Source organism: Lagenorhynchus albirostris, chromosome 4 (assembly GCF_949774975.1).
Source record: "Lagenorhynchus albirostris chromosome 4, mLagAlb1.1, whole genome shotgun sequence".
NCBI classification, from domain to species: domain Eukaryota; kingdom Metazoa; phylum Chordata; class Mammalia; order Artiodactyla; family Delphinidae; genus Lagenorhynchus; species Lagenorhynchus albirostris.
The window spans coordinates 33,744,792-33,759,006 of NC_083098.1; the positions used below are offsets into that span (position 1 = coordinate 33,744,792).

At 40.0% G+C, this 14,215-nt stretch overlaps 1 protein-coding gene across 1 annotated transcript in view; it reads right to left on the bottom strand.

The window, feature by feature from the left end:
- Positions 1 to 14,215, bottom strand: part of DCHS2 (dachsous cadherin-related 2) — a 290,076-nt gene that overhangs the window by 130,602 nt on the left and 145,259 nt on the right. The window contains exon 3 of the mRNA XM_060147145.1: positions 57 to 288. Coding sequence (XP_060003128.1) covers positions 57 to 288 — 232 coding nt within the window. The remainder of the gene's footprint in view (positions 1 to 56; positions 289 to 14,215) is intronic.

Sequence of the window (14,215 nt, forward strand, 5' to 3'; positions counted from 1 at the left end):
AATTCAGCTAATTTTCTGGCTCTTATGCAGAAGCTGTTGATTCCAAGCTCACATACCTGTGGTGGAGTCGATGGTGAAAAGGAATGACAGGTCTCCGAGGACAAGCTCATAAGCCACTGTTCCATACATCCCGGAATCCCTGTCTGAGGCAAGAACATTGATGATCTCAGTGCCTGGCTGGGTCTGGCCGCTAATGCTCGTCACATAGGTTGACGGGTTAAACACGGGTTCATTATCATTCACATCCTCCAGTTCCACACGAACAAAAGCTTGGGCGCTGAGTCCACCCTGTTGGATGGATGAGAAGTGGTTACAAATGGGTCTCACCTGAACACTGGGATGCAGAATAACTGAGAAGGATCCTAGAATAGACTTTTGAAACAACAAATTATATATATATATATATATTCACTTTAAATATATATTCATTTTACTATTAACCTTGAGCTATGAGTTCATGGTATCTATACTCCAATGCTGATTCTTAAATAGGAATGAGATTACCACTTAAAGCTCCTAAGAGGCAATAATTTCAAAGCGGAGGCCAAAGATGTTCAAGGAAAGTTTCCCTGATGTCCAAAGAGTGAAAAAAAAGAACCACTTTCATCCCACAGATAATCTTTAACTGCTAAGGAGAAAGGGTAAGGGAGTATTGGAGGGGGGTGCAAGAAAAGACTGACCCATATGAGGGAGCTAGACTTCAGTTATTTGGAGGAAAATTGTAACAGAGGAAAGAGCAAGTGCAAAGGCCCTGAGACAGGAGTGCAGTACATCCCAGGCCTGTTCAGGGAACAGCAAGGAAACCAGTAGGGTGATATCAAACGGGCAGGGACAGTTCACAGAGGGCTCTGTGGGCCTCTGAGAGGACCGTGGCTCTGACCCATTTGAGGGCTTTGAGCAGAGGAGTAGGTTGATTGCCCTGAAGGGCAGCAAGGTTGGAAGGAGGGAGGCCTTCTTCCCTCCTTAAACCCTCCTTGAACCCTCCTCCTCCTGGAGAAGCCAGGAGATCTGGATCTGACATCTGGTCCTGCTGGCCTCTGGGACCACAGCTAGGAAGCCAGAAAATCATCAAGTCCAGAGCAGAAGGTAGCAGTGAAGGTACTTTTCCTACAGACTTGGGGCCAGATTTGTTTTGAGGTTCTTAATTTTCCATGTATTAGATAAGAAATATAGTGTATAAAACAGTGAGAAGTGGATCCCATACTGGCTTTTTGTGTGTGTTTTCTCCATCTAAAAATGAGGAGCAGGAGAGAGAGCACAATAGAAGAAGATAATCCTCTGCAAGTTTTACTTTTCTAAAGTAAAGCATATGTTCCTACTTAAAGCACCATTTTCTATTACTATCTGGTACACTTTGATACTATCATCTTGAACAAAAATCCTTGGTAAGTCACAACAGCCTGAGTTTTCTCACTTACTTATCCTCCCTCCCTCTCTCTCTCTCTGTCTCCCCACATTCCCCCTCCCCAACTGTGGCAGGATGCACTGAGCAAAGAGGAAACCCAAAGGCAGTGAAGAAGAAGATTTGGCACAGGACAAAGGGCACGCTGTTGTGGACTCTGGAGGGAGCACGAGCTGAGGGTGATGAAGGGCAAGAGAGAGAGCATCATTTCGTATTGTTTGGGATGAAGTTAACCACGAATCCAGAAATGCCTCTCATGCGCTGAGGGTCCATGTACCCGAGACACTGGGGACTAAAACAGAATTGAGAAAGACTAAAAAATAGTGTGATTTTCCATTTTCTGAGCTGAATAAAGTGCCAGGCCTATGCCAGTTCTAAATTAACACAGTAAAAATAAAAACAGTGGCAGTTCCATCCAGTCTGTATCCTTAAAATGCAGACTGGCGCTGTGTCTTTAGTAAAGCTAAGTAACCTGTGGGTCCTCAGGTGGAGTGGAGCGGAGCGAGGGGGCTGCAAGCTGACTCCTAGCAGACGGGAAAGGCTGTGCCTGCTGATTCTCCAAACTGGATTCCTTCTCAGGTTTGCTTTCCTTTTATCCTTAATTTCCTCTTTCTTTTAAATTTCTCCACAAGTTCAAGAAGTCATTTAGGTTTGGGGGGCGGGGGTGCTGAGAAAGCAGGTAAGAGAAGAAATGAGAGAGTGGGGAACATGTGAAGAAATGAAGATCACTCCACCTTAAGATCTTTAAGAACAAAGATGTTCATTCCTGGGCTATCCATGAAGACCCTCAATCAGTCCATGTCACCAAAAACAAGCAAAATATTAAATGGACAAAGTGAAGAGCTTGTTGTCACAGATTAGTGAATCTTTTTGCAGGAACAGTATTATACATAGATTCAGTCTTCCTTTTTATGAATCCAATTTTTATCTGTTAAATGTATCAGTGAGGGCACTTTCCTCTTATAATAACCATTTGTGAATGAATGTTAAGTGTGCTTCACGTGTATTTTCACCTTCGATTGTTATAATCTCCCTTTCTAAAGATTTTTATGGTTTCCCCCACTTTTACAACTAGAAAACCAAAGCACAGAGAGCCTATGTGACTTGTCCAAAGTAAGTGAGACTATAAATAGCAGATCTGCAACTGGAACAGAGATTAATCTGTCCCCAAAGCCCCTGTGACTTCTTTTAAAGTAGACCTTTAAATTATTGCTATGGTATAAATTCTACCTTTCACGAAGGACTTGTTTAAAGACTATGCTATGGGCAATGCCAATCATGGACTCCATCTCAGATTAAGTCCTGCTTACAAAGGACTTAACATTTATGAGACAAACACTATACAATGGGGTTTGTGGCACAGAGGGACAATCTGGAGCCAGGAGATCTGGATCTGACATCTGGTCCTGCCGGCCTCTGGCACCACAGTCTCGAGAACATCAGGGAGCCCGAGGTTGAGCTGCCTCTTCTGTAAAGCGGGCCGCCTGTTCACCGTGCAGGCCTGTTGTCGGAAGCAGTGATATAATATGTATGAGAGGATTTATTATGGCTAATCACCATCAATTATAAGATTTTACAGCCTCCTTATCCTAAATACTTGGGACCAGATAGATTTGTCTTGGAATCCTGAATTTTTTAAGTTTTATAAAAGAAATATAGTGTCTATACCTAATGAGGTCTGGAGTGGCAGCCCTTAATCACTTAATATTCTGCAGCAAAATGGATGAATAGACACATTTAGAGGGATTAAAAAAAAAACATGAATAGTCTCATGTCGGTTCAAGTCAGATTTATTTAGAGGGATTAAAAAAAAAACATGCATAGTCTCATGTCGGTTCAAGTCAGATTTCTCACCAAATGAGTTTTCAAAACTCTCCATCTTGAGAGCTTTCAGAACTACACATAAAAGATTGTGGATCTTTATTACTCAGATGCGGATGTGCTGTGAGCATTGAATGGAGGGCAGCCTCAGCGCTGAAGAGATCCTTGAGATGGGTCCTCACAAACAAATAGGCTTTTAGAGCTCCAGCGGTGTGCAGGTCTGAATCTGGAGGAGCCCTTTTTAATCGGAAGACGTGGGCCCTGAGGCATGGCTGCCGTCAGGGGACTGAGGAGGACCTGGTACAGTCCCTCCCAGTGAGTTTCTAGGGCAGTCTTTGTTATAGTGATTCCAAATCAGAAGAGTAGGAGAAAATTGGAAACGTGGTTTGGAGAGTCATAGCCAGATATTTGGAAACTAGAAGAATTCAGGATCCAGTCCCATTTATAGGTAGATAACAAAACCTCAAAGACAATGAACAGGACTAGAATCTGAGTGCTTCAGCTACAGCCAATCCAATCATTTCCTTGCTTTGCTTCTGCATCTTATTTATAAAAATCCTTCCTCTGCTCCTGTCCATGGGGCACTCCTGACTACTTCTGGTTGAATGCGGCCTCATTTGAATCAATTTTTGCTCAAATAAATTCTTAAAAATTAAAAAAAAATAGGATTTAAAAAACAGATATTTCAGGTAAAAATAACATCCTAGAAAATATAAAGATTTTTTTAAAAAGTCTCTGTCATGTTGTAGGAGAGGTAAGCACACTGACATGGCTTGGAGGGTGAAGTAGAGGGTGGGAAAAATCTAAAGAAAAGCCTTGATGGTCAGATTCATGGAGCCTCATCTAAATGCTAAGGAAGATAGACTTTGTTCTGCACACCTGTAGACTCTCTCAGTAAAAAGTGTGGCGTGTACACCCTGAATACCTATATATTTACTAATAAATTATATATTCATTTACTATACTAAATATTATATATATTAAAAATACCACAAAAGTTTTAAAAGGATGAAATTCTAAGTTGTAATGTTTTCCTCCTAAACCCCCACTTGGGACACTATTGCTGTCATGAATGAAGGGACATGATCAAATCTAAGTTTTAGAAAAAGATACCTGATGTAGCAAAAAAAGGTGCATCATAAAAATAAACAAATAAAGAGGTTCCTTAGTCAAAAAGGAAACGGTGGGTTAACCAAGTCAAATGGGTTCTCGGCCTCAGGACTTGTCACAGAACCTTCCCGAGGCACATTTCTATCAGGTGGGGTGATTTCTGAGCTGTTTTCCAGTCTTATTTATCACAGAACCCTCAGTGGAAGGAACATCTCAGGAGGCAAGTATCCCACAGAGCACAGTGTGGTGAAAGCTAATCTAAGCTTTCTCCATTCCATCAAGTGTTCACTTCCCAATCCTCTGAAACTAAACTTCTGTCCAGCTCCTCAAGACTGTCCTGATCATGCAACCTCTGAGAGATCCTGACCAGAACCACCCAGTAAGCTGCTTCCAGGTTCCTGGCCCTTAGAACTGCATGAGATATTAAATGCATATTATTTTAAGCTGCTAAATGTGGGAATAATTTGTTACACAGCAATAGGTAACTAATACACCTCATAAATTCCTTATATGAATATTTCTTAACTTTGTCTTACCCTTTCTCTTTCCACAAATAAGTTGTGGTTCACTTTGATATAATTTTAATCATTTAGGTTTTAAAATTATGGTAAGAGACTCTTAACCATAACCTGAATCCCAATCCTCTCAAGAAGTGCTGTGGAAGTTAGGAGTATTGGGGGAAATCACCAGACTTGAAAGTATACAATATTGAAGGCAGGAGGTTGTCTAGGACCAACACTGGATATGGAAAAATACCTGTTGTTTTGTCTATTTTGGCCATTGTCTGCTTCCCATGTTCTCTGTTTTTGCCTCTGGGACTCCTGAATAGAATATTAATATCTATCCTTCACGTTTCTTAGCTTTTTCTGGGCTGTGCTTACTTTTGCCAATGCATTCAAGTCTATAATTCATAATTCAACAAGCAAAGGTGAAGGGAACTGAGGGTCCAGTTTGTTAAGGAAAAAAAATCAGTGAACCGTGGTGTCACCAAAGCCAAGAGAAGCAGTGTCCAAAGAACAATCTCAAGTTGCTTGAGAAGCCGAATAAAATGAAAATAAAGAAAGAGAGGAAAAAAAAAAAAAAAAAGAAAGAACCTCAGGATGTGTCACAATGTAAATCATGTTAATAAAAGCAGTTTTACTATAGAGGTGGGATGGGAAGACTGGATCAAAGAAAGACTGAAAAATGAGGAAACAGAGACAACTATTTTAAGTAGATTTGCAGTGAAAGATAGAAGAGGAAGAAAACGGTTTTCTCAAAAGGTACCTGCAATCAAAAGGAGGTTTTTTTTCAAAAGATGGACACTACTATTTTTTTTTAACATCTTTATTGGAGTATAATTGCTTTACCATTGTGTGTTAGTTTCTGCTGTATAACAAAGTGAATCAGCTATACATATACATATATCCCCATATCTCCTCCCTCTTGCGTCTCCCTCCCACCCTCCCTATCCCACTCCTCTAGGGGGACATAAAACACCAAGCTGATCTCCCTGTGCTATGCGGCTGCTTCCCACTAGCTATCTATTTTACATTTGGTAGTGTATATATACGTCCATGCCACTCTCTCACTTCGTTCCAGCTTACCCTTCCCCCTCCCCAGGACACTAGTATTATGCTCTGCAGGCTTACGGGAGACATTCAATCGAATTTGACAAAATCATTACAGAAGTGAGATCCTTAAGAAGGCTGGAATGGGGGGAGCCTGAACAGCAGAGGGATTTGCTTTCAACGCAAACAGGGACATCTCTACTCTACTAACAGGAAAGAGGGCAAAGGATGTGAGCCAATAGCTGGCAGGAAGATAAGGACTTCTCTCTCAAGCAGGTATATTATTTTTCTCCAGGCACATTAAGCTGCTTAGGCAAGTACAGAAGAGGCAGAGTCAGGTTTAGATAGGGCTGGGGTTTTATCTGGAAAGGTCTGTGGAGCAATGGAACTAAAGGGAGTTTGCAGGTGAATGACTTTAAAGATGGGTCAATAAACTAGTGGTCTTAACAGGAGATCACTCTATGGGAGTGGAGGTGCTATGTAAGTGAAGAGAAAGATGAGAATGCTTATCAGAATACAGCATGCTGGACATCAAGATTTCAGAGGTTGGAAACCAGAAAGACAAGGAATTGAGAGGCTCAGGGTGTTGGGTGGTCCGAAAAACAGACAGTGAAGTTTCCAGGAGGGAACAGTAATGGAGAGGAAGACTGAGTAAGATGTAAAGGTCCTTGGTGACAACAAGGTTTAGAATATGACAGCAGCAACAAAGATTGTCCATGGTGTGGTCTGACAATATGAACTTCAAAAGGAGTTGGTCCTGGAGAAAGGAGTAAAAATGATTTGGATGCTGCAGTGGGCAACAGGAGGGCACCCACCTCAGCACCTCGCTCCCAGCTTGTGATTAGTGGCATATGGACTGCTGCGCGAGAGAGCAAAGAGGAATCGGTATCCTCAGGGGAAGCCTGTTTTGATCAGGGCAAGAAGATGAAGAAGCAGTCAGACACCAGGCTGAGTGTGCAAGAGAATTTGCTAAATGATGGACCAGGAGTTCCAGAGGGTGTGGTAGAAGAGTATGGGAGGGTGGGTAGGAGATTGGTCCAAATTAAAGGATGAACAGAGCAGGATGGGGATGAGAATACAGATGATGGATGGCTGGGAGGCTTAAACTTCTAGAGGTAAGAATGAGGCAAAGTGGCATTTAAGACATCTGGGAATTAATCCTGGTAGTGTATTAAAGAATGGCAGACAAGCATTTTGAGATATGGTTAAGACAATTTAGCTAGAAAATGTGGGCAACTGGGCAATGGTTTATTCCTGAAACTGGGGTAGCAGGGTTGTGATCAATGAAATATAAGATAAGAATAAGCTCTTGAATTCTTTTTGGAAAATGAGATAACATAATCTATTAAAATTAAAATGAGCATGCCCTAAGTTTCAGTTATGTAGAGTAAATAAGTTCCGGAGACCTAATGTACAGCATGATGATTATAGTTAATAATACTCTACTGTATACTTGAATTTTGCTGAGAGTAGATCTTAAGTGTTCTCACCACTCACTATGTTTGATGATGGATACGTTAATTATCTTAATTGTGATAATCATTTCACTATGTGTACATATAATCAAAACAACATGCTGTACACCTATTTATACAATTTTAATTTATTAATTACACCTCAATAAAGCTGGGGGGGGAAAGGAAAAAATTAGTCTGCCCTTTTACTTAGCAAGTTTGCTTCCAGAGATTTATTTGCATTATACACAAACTCTGCAGCATAACTTCAGTAGTCAACATTTATCATGAATATATATAATGGTGTCAATCTACTTTCTACATTACTAGTCTGAAACAACCCTCCCCTAAGCCTGGAGTGTTGAGATAAGAGTTGAAATAGCTTTATCTCAAACACATATTTCAGCTACAGAGTTCAGGATGTCACAAAAAATAGAGATAGAATGTTAATAAACACACACACCAAAAAAGAAACATTCATTTGCAGAAAATGAATAGTAAAAGGAAATAGGAGTTAGATATAAGCATGGAATAATTCAATTATTGTGAAAAATCACTTGACTTGCAGTGTAATCCAATTATTTATTTTCATCATGTAATTTTATAGCATCCTCATGACTTCTATGTATGAGGTAAATAGCAGCAATTGCAGTAGCAAAAATAGTCTATTTCAGAAGTAATACAGGTAGAATAGAAGTGATTGAGTTTTAAAAATATTGACAGTCATCACAAGGATAAATAGAGAAGAAGCCCAGAACATCTAGGTATTTTAATAAGAATTCTTCTATTGACAGATAAATATCTCTTAGCAACCAGCAGCAAATGGGTTCTCAGCAATTTTCTTCCAAAGAGCTTTCAGGACATATATTAGAAACAGAAAGGATCAGAGGAAAAACCATAGATTGTCAAGGTAATTTTGTACAGTTAAAGGCCTTTGTCAAGGTGCAGTTCATCATTTTAATTAAATTCATTATGGCCTAGAATCCAACATCTTGGACCTAAAATATCTTGCCTGAGTTCATTAATTTTTTCAAATTGGAGCTGGATTGCTTCTAGGGGACAGCCTACCAAGTCGTTATCAACCTTGATATCTTCATCTTTACCAACCTTTTTGATTAGGAACATGTGCTGTGAGTAGATATTGCATAGAGTAATGATGACAGATGAAGACTTCACCCTGTAGAAATGCACAGTTCATCACAGAAGAAATTTACAAAGATTACACTGATAACAGAATAAACCCTGCACACTGGATAACACACACACACACGCACACAAGTTGCTTGCTCTCATACATTCTGACGCAAACACTAGGGACACTGGAGGCAGTTTCAGGTCCGAACAAGGTGAAGATTAGGAAGCTGTTAAAACCCTATGGTTTGGGGGCGGGGAAAGACTCTTCTAAAATTTATCTTTAAAAATGCATCGCCAGGTCTGCCCCCAAGAGAACCTGCCTCCAGGCTGGCTGAGTGTGCAGCTCCCTTCTGGAGCCCCTGCCACCGGGAACCTTCATGATGGGCAAGAAGGAGAAGACAGCCACCAGTATGGAGAAGAAGTTGTCCAAGTGCTGGGGAAGGAGGAGACCCTGAGGCTCTGATAGCCCATTTCTAAATGCTAGATGCTAAAAAAGACTCAGACAATAGAAACACTGTGATCCCCCACTCACCGATGTTGAATGTGTCATTCTCTGCTCATTCTGAGAAAGATGAATTGATCCTATCACTACACAAACCTTTGGGTCCTGAATTTGGCACCCAAGACCTGGGAGCAAATCAAATCATCAGGAGGTCCTTTAGGTCAAAGCAGGTATCAGATAGTAGCCTGGAAAACACAGCTAATTCTTCTTGGTGGTTTCCACAACAGTACAAGGGATTACATCCAGGACAATGACATGTATGCCTTTAATCTGGGCACATTCACATGGAGTAAGCTGTCACGATGAGGGATGGGGCCACCTCCAGGCCGGGCTGCCAAAGATCCGTCACTCCCCAGAGGACCATATTCATCTGTGGAGGCTACTGGAAAAGTTCAACAAAGGCGGACAAACACACCCTGCATTTAAATAAACTCCAACTAAAGTCTGAGGAAGGAAGAAAAGGAAAATGAGTGTGGACTCAGAGTACCCCTTGGGGAATAGAGCTCACTCCAAGAGCTGGCGTTTAGGCAGGTGTGGTTCTGAATCATCAGACACTGTTCCTTGGGGGTGTCTGTGACGAGGAATGGGAAGAGAGCCTGAAGGGCAATGATTTTGATTAACTGTACTTCTATGACACCTGAGTCAGAGAAGAGAAAACGTAAGTGAGACTAAAAAAAAGTGAAACCCAAAGGTGATAACAAGCGGGGATGTGGGAAAGCCGGCATCCAGGAGCCCCTGGAGGGGGTTAAAGTGGCGGATGTTGAAGATGGGACCATGGTCACCATTGAACAAGAGCCCTCCACCACAGGCAACAGGAAGGAGGAAGAGGGTTCAGACAAAGCCAGTGGCCTCTGATGGAGCCAGGTCCTCATTCCAAAATCATATTGGTCCAAAAGCACAGGCTGCTCTACGTTTATGGGGCTTGTTTGAAGCAGGTGACTGCCAGTTCATCCCCAATGACTTGTACTGCCTTGATTTCTACAAGATGGAAGAATGGAAGACTTTGGTGAGATGGATACAAAAACAAAGAGCATCTGCAGGAGGTAAACTTGGAGAATGATGGAGATGAGTTAAAAGACTCAGAAGGAAGAGAGAAAGATGAGGAAGATGATGACCAAAGAGGAAAGTGGGGAGGAGGGTGAAGAGGAGGTAGGTGCACATTGGTGGCGCCTGACCAACAGTATGTGGACTCTACCCAGGACTGAGCAGTACTGAGTGAAGTTTTCTTGGGACGCCGGGGCCTGACACAAAGGAGAAGAAAGTGCTGAGAGTAGCCCATACCATGACCCAAACTTGCTTTGATGATTTAAGATGCTACTCTGGACCAGAAGTTAAACTGAGTAGTGAATTCCCTGAATACGACTGAGTGTTATTTCCAAGAAATTGGAGTGAAACAAGGTGGCTGCAAAGATTTTCTTTTGTGTAGTCTGATGCGTACCAGGGTTCAGGTCAGCCCTTTGCCATCCTCTCTGGAAAGACTCTGCACCAGGGCAGCGCATTGGCTGCATCTTCCTTTTCTGTATCCTGATGCTTTGACATCCGGGGCCTTGCTTGTCCTGGAGGGACTGCCAGGGGGTCAGGCGAGAATGCTTTTCCAATGTAAACCAACACTCCCAACCACCTCCTTTACTGGCTTTCACACTCTGGGCCACTATTCATCTGCCCTAATCACCCCACAGCCAGGTACCAGATAAATAGAGACAGGCTTTGTGCCCCAGGCCACTGAAATTATTCTATCTAGCCAGTCTTAAGCTTGCTTATTCTGCCTCTCCCATTCCTTCCCTTGGAAACCACAATAAAGGCCCCTACCCAGAGTTTCCCTCTCCCCCTCTGCCTCCTGACAAACCCAGTGCTTCCCGTTGTGCACACACCATGTACACTCCCTCCCAGAATGTGGCATGCTCCTCCTCTTGGGATCTGTGAGTATAACAAACTGTTTTTTCAATGGCAGTTGTCTCCTTACTCATACCTGAATAATAATAAAATCTATATTAAAACCAGGAAGGGTGCAGATCAGTTCCCATGTCTAAAGGAGCTGGGCCTAAGATATCACCTCAACAGGAGGATGAGACCTTGAATATGAAGTACCCACAGGAAGGATGTTTCTATTCTAACAAAACTGGAATATGTTGTACTTTGTTGAGTGTTTTCCATCTACAAAACAAGGAGTTTTTACAGAAGAATATTCTAAACATATAAACACTGTACAGAATATTCACGCACATCATCGTCTATAACAAAATACCATAGCGGGATGGCTTATAAACAACAGAAATTTGTTTCTTACAGTTCTGGTGGCTAGAAGTATGTGATCAGGGTGTCAGTATGGCTGGGTTCTGGTGAAGGCCACAACTTCTTGCTGTGTCCTCAGACAGCAGAAGAGGTTAAGGAGATCTCTGGGACTTCTTTCCTAAGGGCACTCATTCCATTCCTGAGGGCTCCACCTTCATGACCTAACCACCTTCCAAAGGCCTCACCTCCTAATATTACCACCTTGGGCTTTAGGATTTCAACATATGAATCTGAGGGGTACACAAACATTCAGACCATAGCAATCATCGACCTGAAGATTGTCTCTTCTTTGATTTCTAAAAACTAGCAAAAGCTGCTACACTGTCTGTAAACACTTTCTCAGTTATCCTGAAAATAAAATACCTTTTAACTGGAGAAAAAAAAGCATCTCCTTTGTTCAATCTTGGAAAGCTTTATGGAGGGATGGTGTGATTAAAGATGAACTTGAATTTGCAATAGAGACTGGAGAGCTGAGAGGGAAAGAAGGTATTCTTCATAGAGTAAGTGTGTAGAGTAGGTTCAATATGGAAACAGAAAGAAATAAGCAAGGAGGTTTAAATTAAATATGTAGGTTGATTTTTCATTCCACTGCCAATGCTCCTAATTAACGCACTACTTTTTGGCAGTAAAAAATTTCTGGCATAAAGTAATCTTATTTCTATTAAGATAATTTCTACATACACTTTTATAAAATCATCCAAAAAAACCAACTAATTAGAAACAGATGTTCAACTACTGCAGTATTGGATTTAAACTGGTTATGGACTCCTTTTAAAATTGTCTCAAAGTCTATTAAGAATATATTTCTGAAGCCTTGGATAAATGTTTGTGTATGCATATATTGAGTTTTAAATAATCATATAGACTTGAATTAACCTAAACTCCTCTGTTTACTCTTGCTTTTGTTTCCTACTTCTTTTCTTACATTGAAGCAAAAATTCCTGAAACCACATAGAGAGGGGCTGTTAAATCTAAGCAAATACATCATGGTAATTTTATTGAGTTAAATGACTTTATTTTCATGTTTGTCTCTACGTGATTACTTGTAATAAATATATTTAGATTCATCTTTTCCCATCAATTCGTGTCTTCGGTAAATTCTCCCACTAATTTCAAAAGAGAAAGATTAGACCAGAAAGGTGTTAGCAGTACCAATCTACACAAGTAAGTAGTAGGCAGATAAGAAAAGAAATAAGGAAAGTCTCCAACATAGACTAAGTGAAAAAAATGTGTAGAACAGTGCATAAAGAAGACTGCCTTTGCTGTAATGTAATAAAAGTTGAATAAGCTGTTTCTAAAATGTACTTGGAAATGTAAATGGTCAGGAACAACCAAGGCAATCTTGAAAATGAAGGACAAAACTAAACAAATACATGATATCATGACCTATTATAAAGCTAAAGTAATTAAGAGAATATGGAGTTAGTACAAAGGTAGACAAAGAGGTCAGAAATAGGGTGTCCAGAAATAGACACACACATATACAGTCAAGTGATTCATGACAAAGGTGACACTACAGCTCAGTGAGGGAAGAGTGATCATTTCAGTAAATGGTGCTGAGTCAACTGAATATCCATATTGTGAAAAAATAAATGTTCCTCCCACTAGATTGAAATAATAAGTGTAAAAAGTAAAGCAATAAAATTTTTGGAAGAAAAAAACAAGAGAATACCTTCATGTCCCCAAGGTAAACAAATACTTCTTAAAAGGACAGAAACAGTATTAGATGTAAAGGGAAACAAATGGATAAACTAAGTTTAATTAGAATTAAGAATTTCTGTTCCTCAAAAGACTCCACTAAGGGAGTGAAAAGGTAAGTCACAGAACTGGACAAGATAGATGCATAAATATATCCAACAAAGGGCTTCCATTCCAAAAGTGTAAAGAATTCATACAAATCAATAACAAAGAGAAGCCAATAGTACAATAGAAAATGGGTAAAGAATTAGACACTTCACAAACAAGTTATACAAATAGCCAATAAATATATGAAAAAGTGCTCAATTCATCAGTCATCAAAGAAATGCAAAGTAAAACTCTAATGTGATACGCTACTTCACAGGTACAGAACTGCTATAAGTAAAAAAACATTAAATACCAAATGTTGGGGAGGATGTACAACAACTGAAATTGGTGGGAGTATAAACTGGTACAACTATTTTGAAAAGTTGTTTGATTTTCTTATGACATAGCAATTCCATTCCTAAATATAGACCCAATATAAATGCCTATATTTTTTCAATGAATTACATGTATAACACAGTTAATAGAAATACTATTTGTCATAGCCTAAAATGGATTCCATCAATTACAAAACAGATTAAAAATTATTGTAAATTCACATAAAAGAATAATATAAACCAATGAGAATGAATGAACTATTGCTACACGCAACAGCAAGAATGAAGCTCACAAATAATGCCCTGTAAAAGAAACAATAAAAACACATACTGTATGAATCCATTCACTGAAAGCTTAAAAATAGGCAAATAATATTTGGTATTAGAAGTCAATAATGATTATCCTTAAAGGGTGGGAAGGATGGTCACAGTAAGGGGCTGAGAGAGGGGTTTCCAGGGTACTGGTAATGTTTCTTCATCTGCTTCTATGTATGTTTTCATTCTTCAAAAATCCATTGAGCTGTACACTTATGATTCGTGCAATTTTCTGCATGTACTTTATATGTTAGTTTAAAAGTTTACCCAAAAAAGACATAAAAGCCAAATTGAAGGTGCCCCCACTGATCCAAGATGGTTCAATTAATATGAACATCAGAAAAGATAAGGTCAGTAACGTACAAAACATAACAAATATACAAAAAATACAAGAATTTATAACCGAACTAGGAAAAAATCATCAGTAATGTTTGGAGATGGTAAACGCACCAACTCATTATTATAAAAACTGATAAAGTGAAAGAATCAAGCATTATACTGCCTTTCCTGTACGA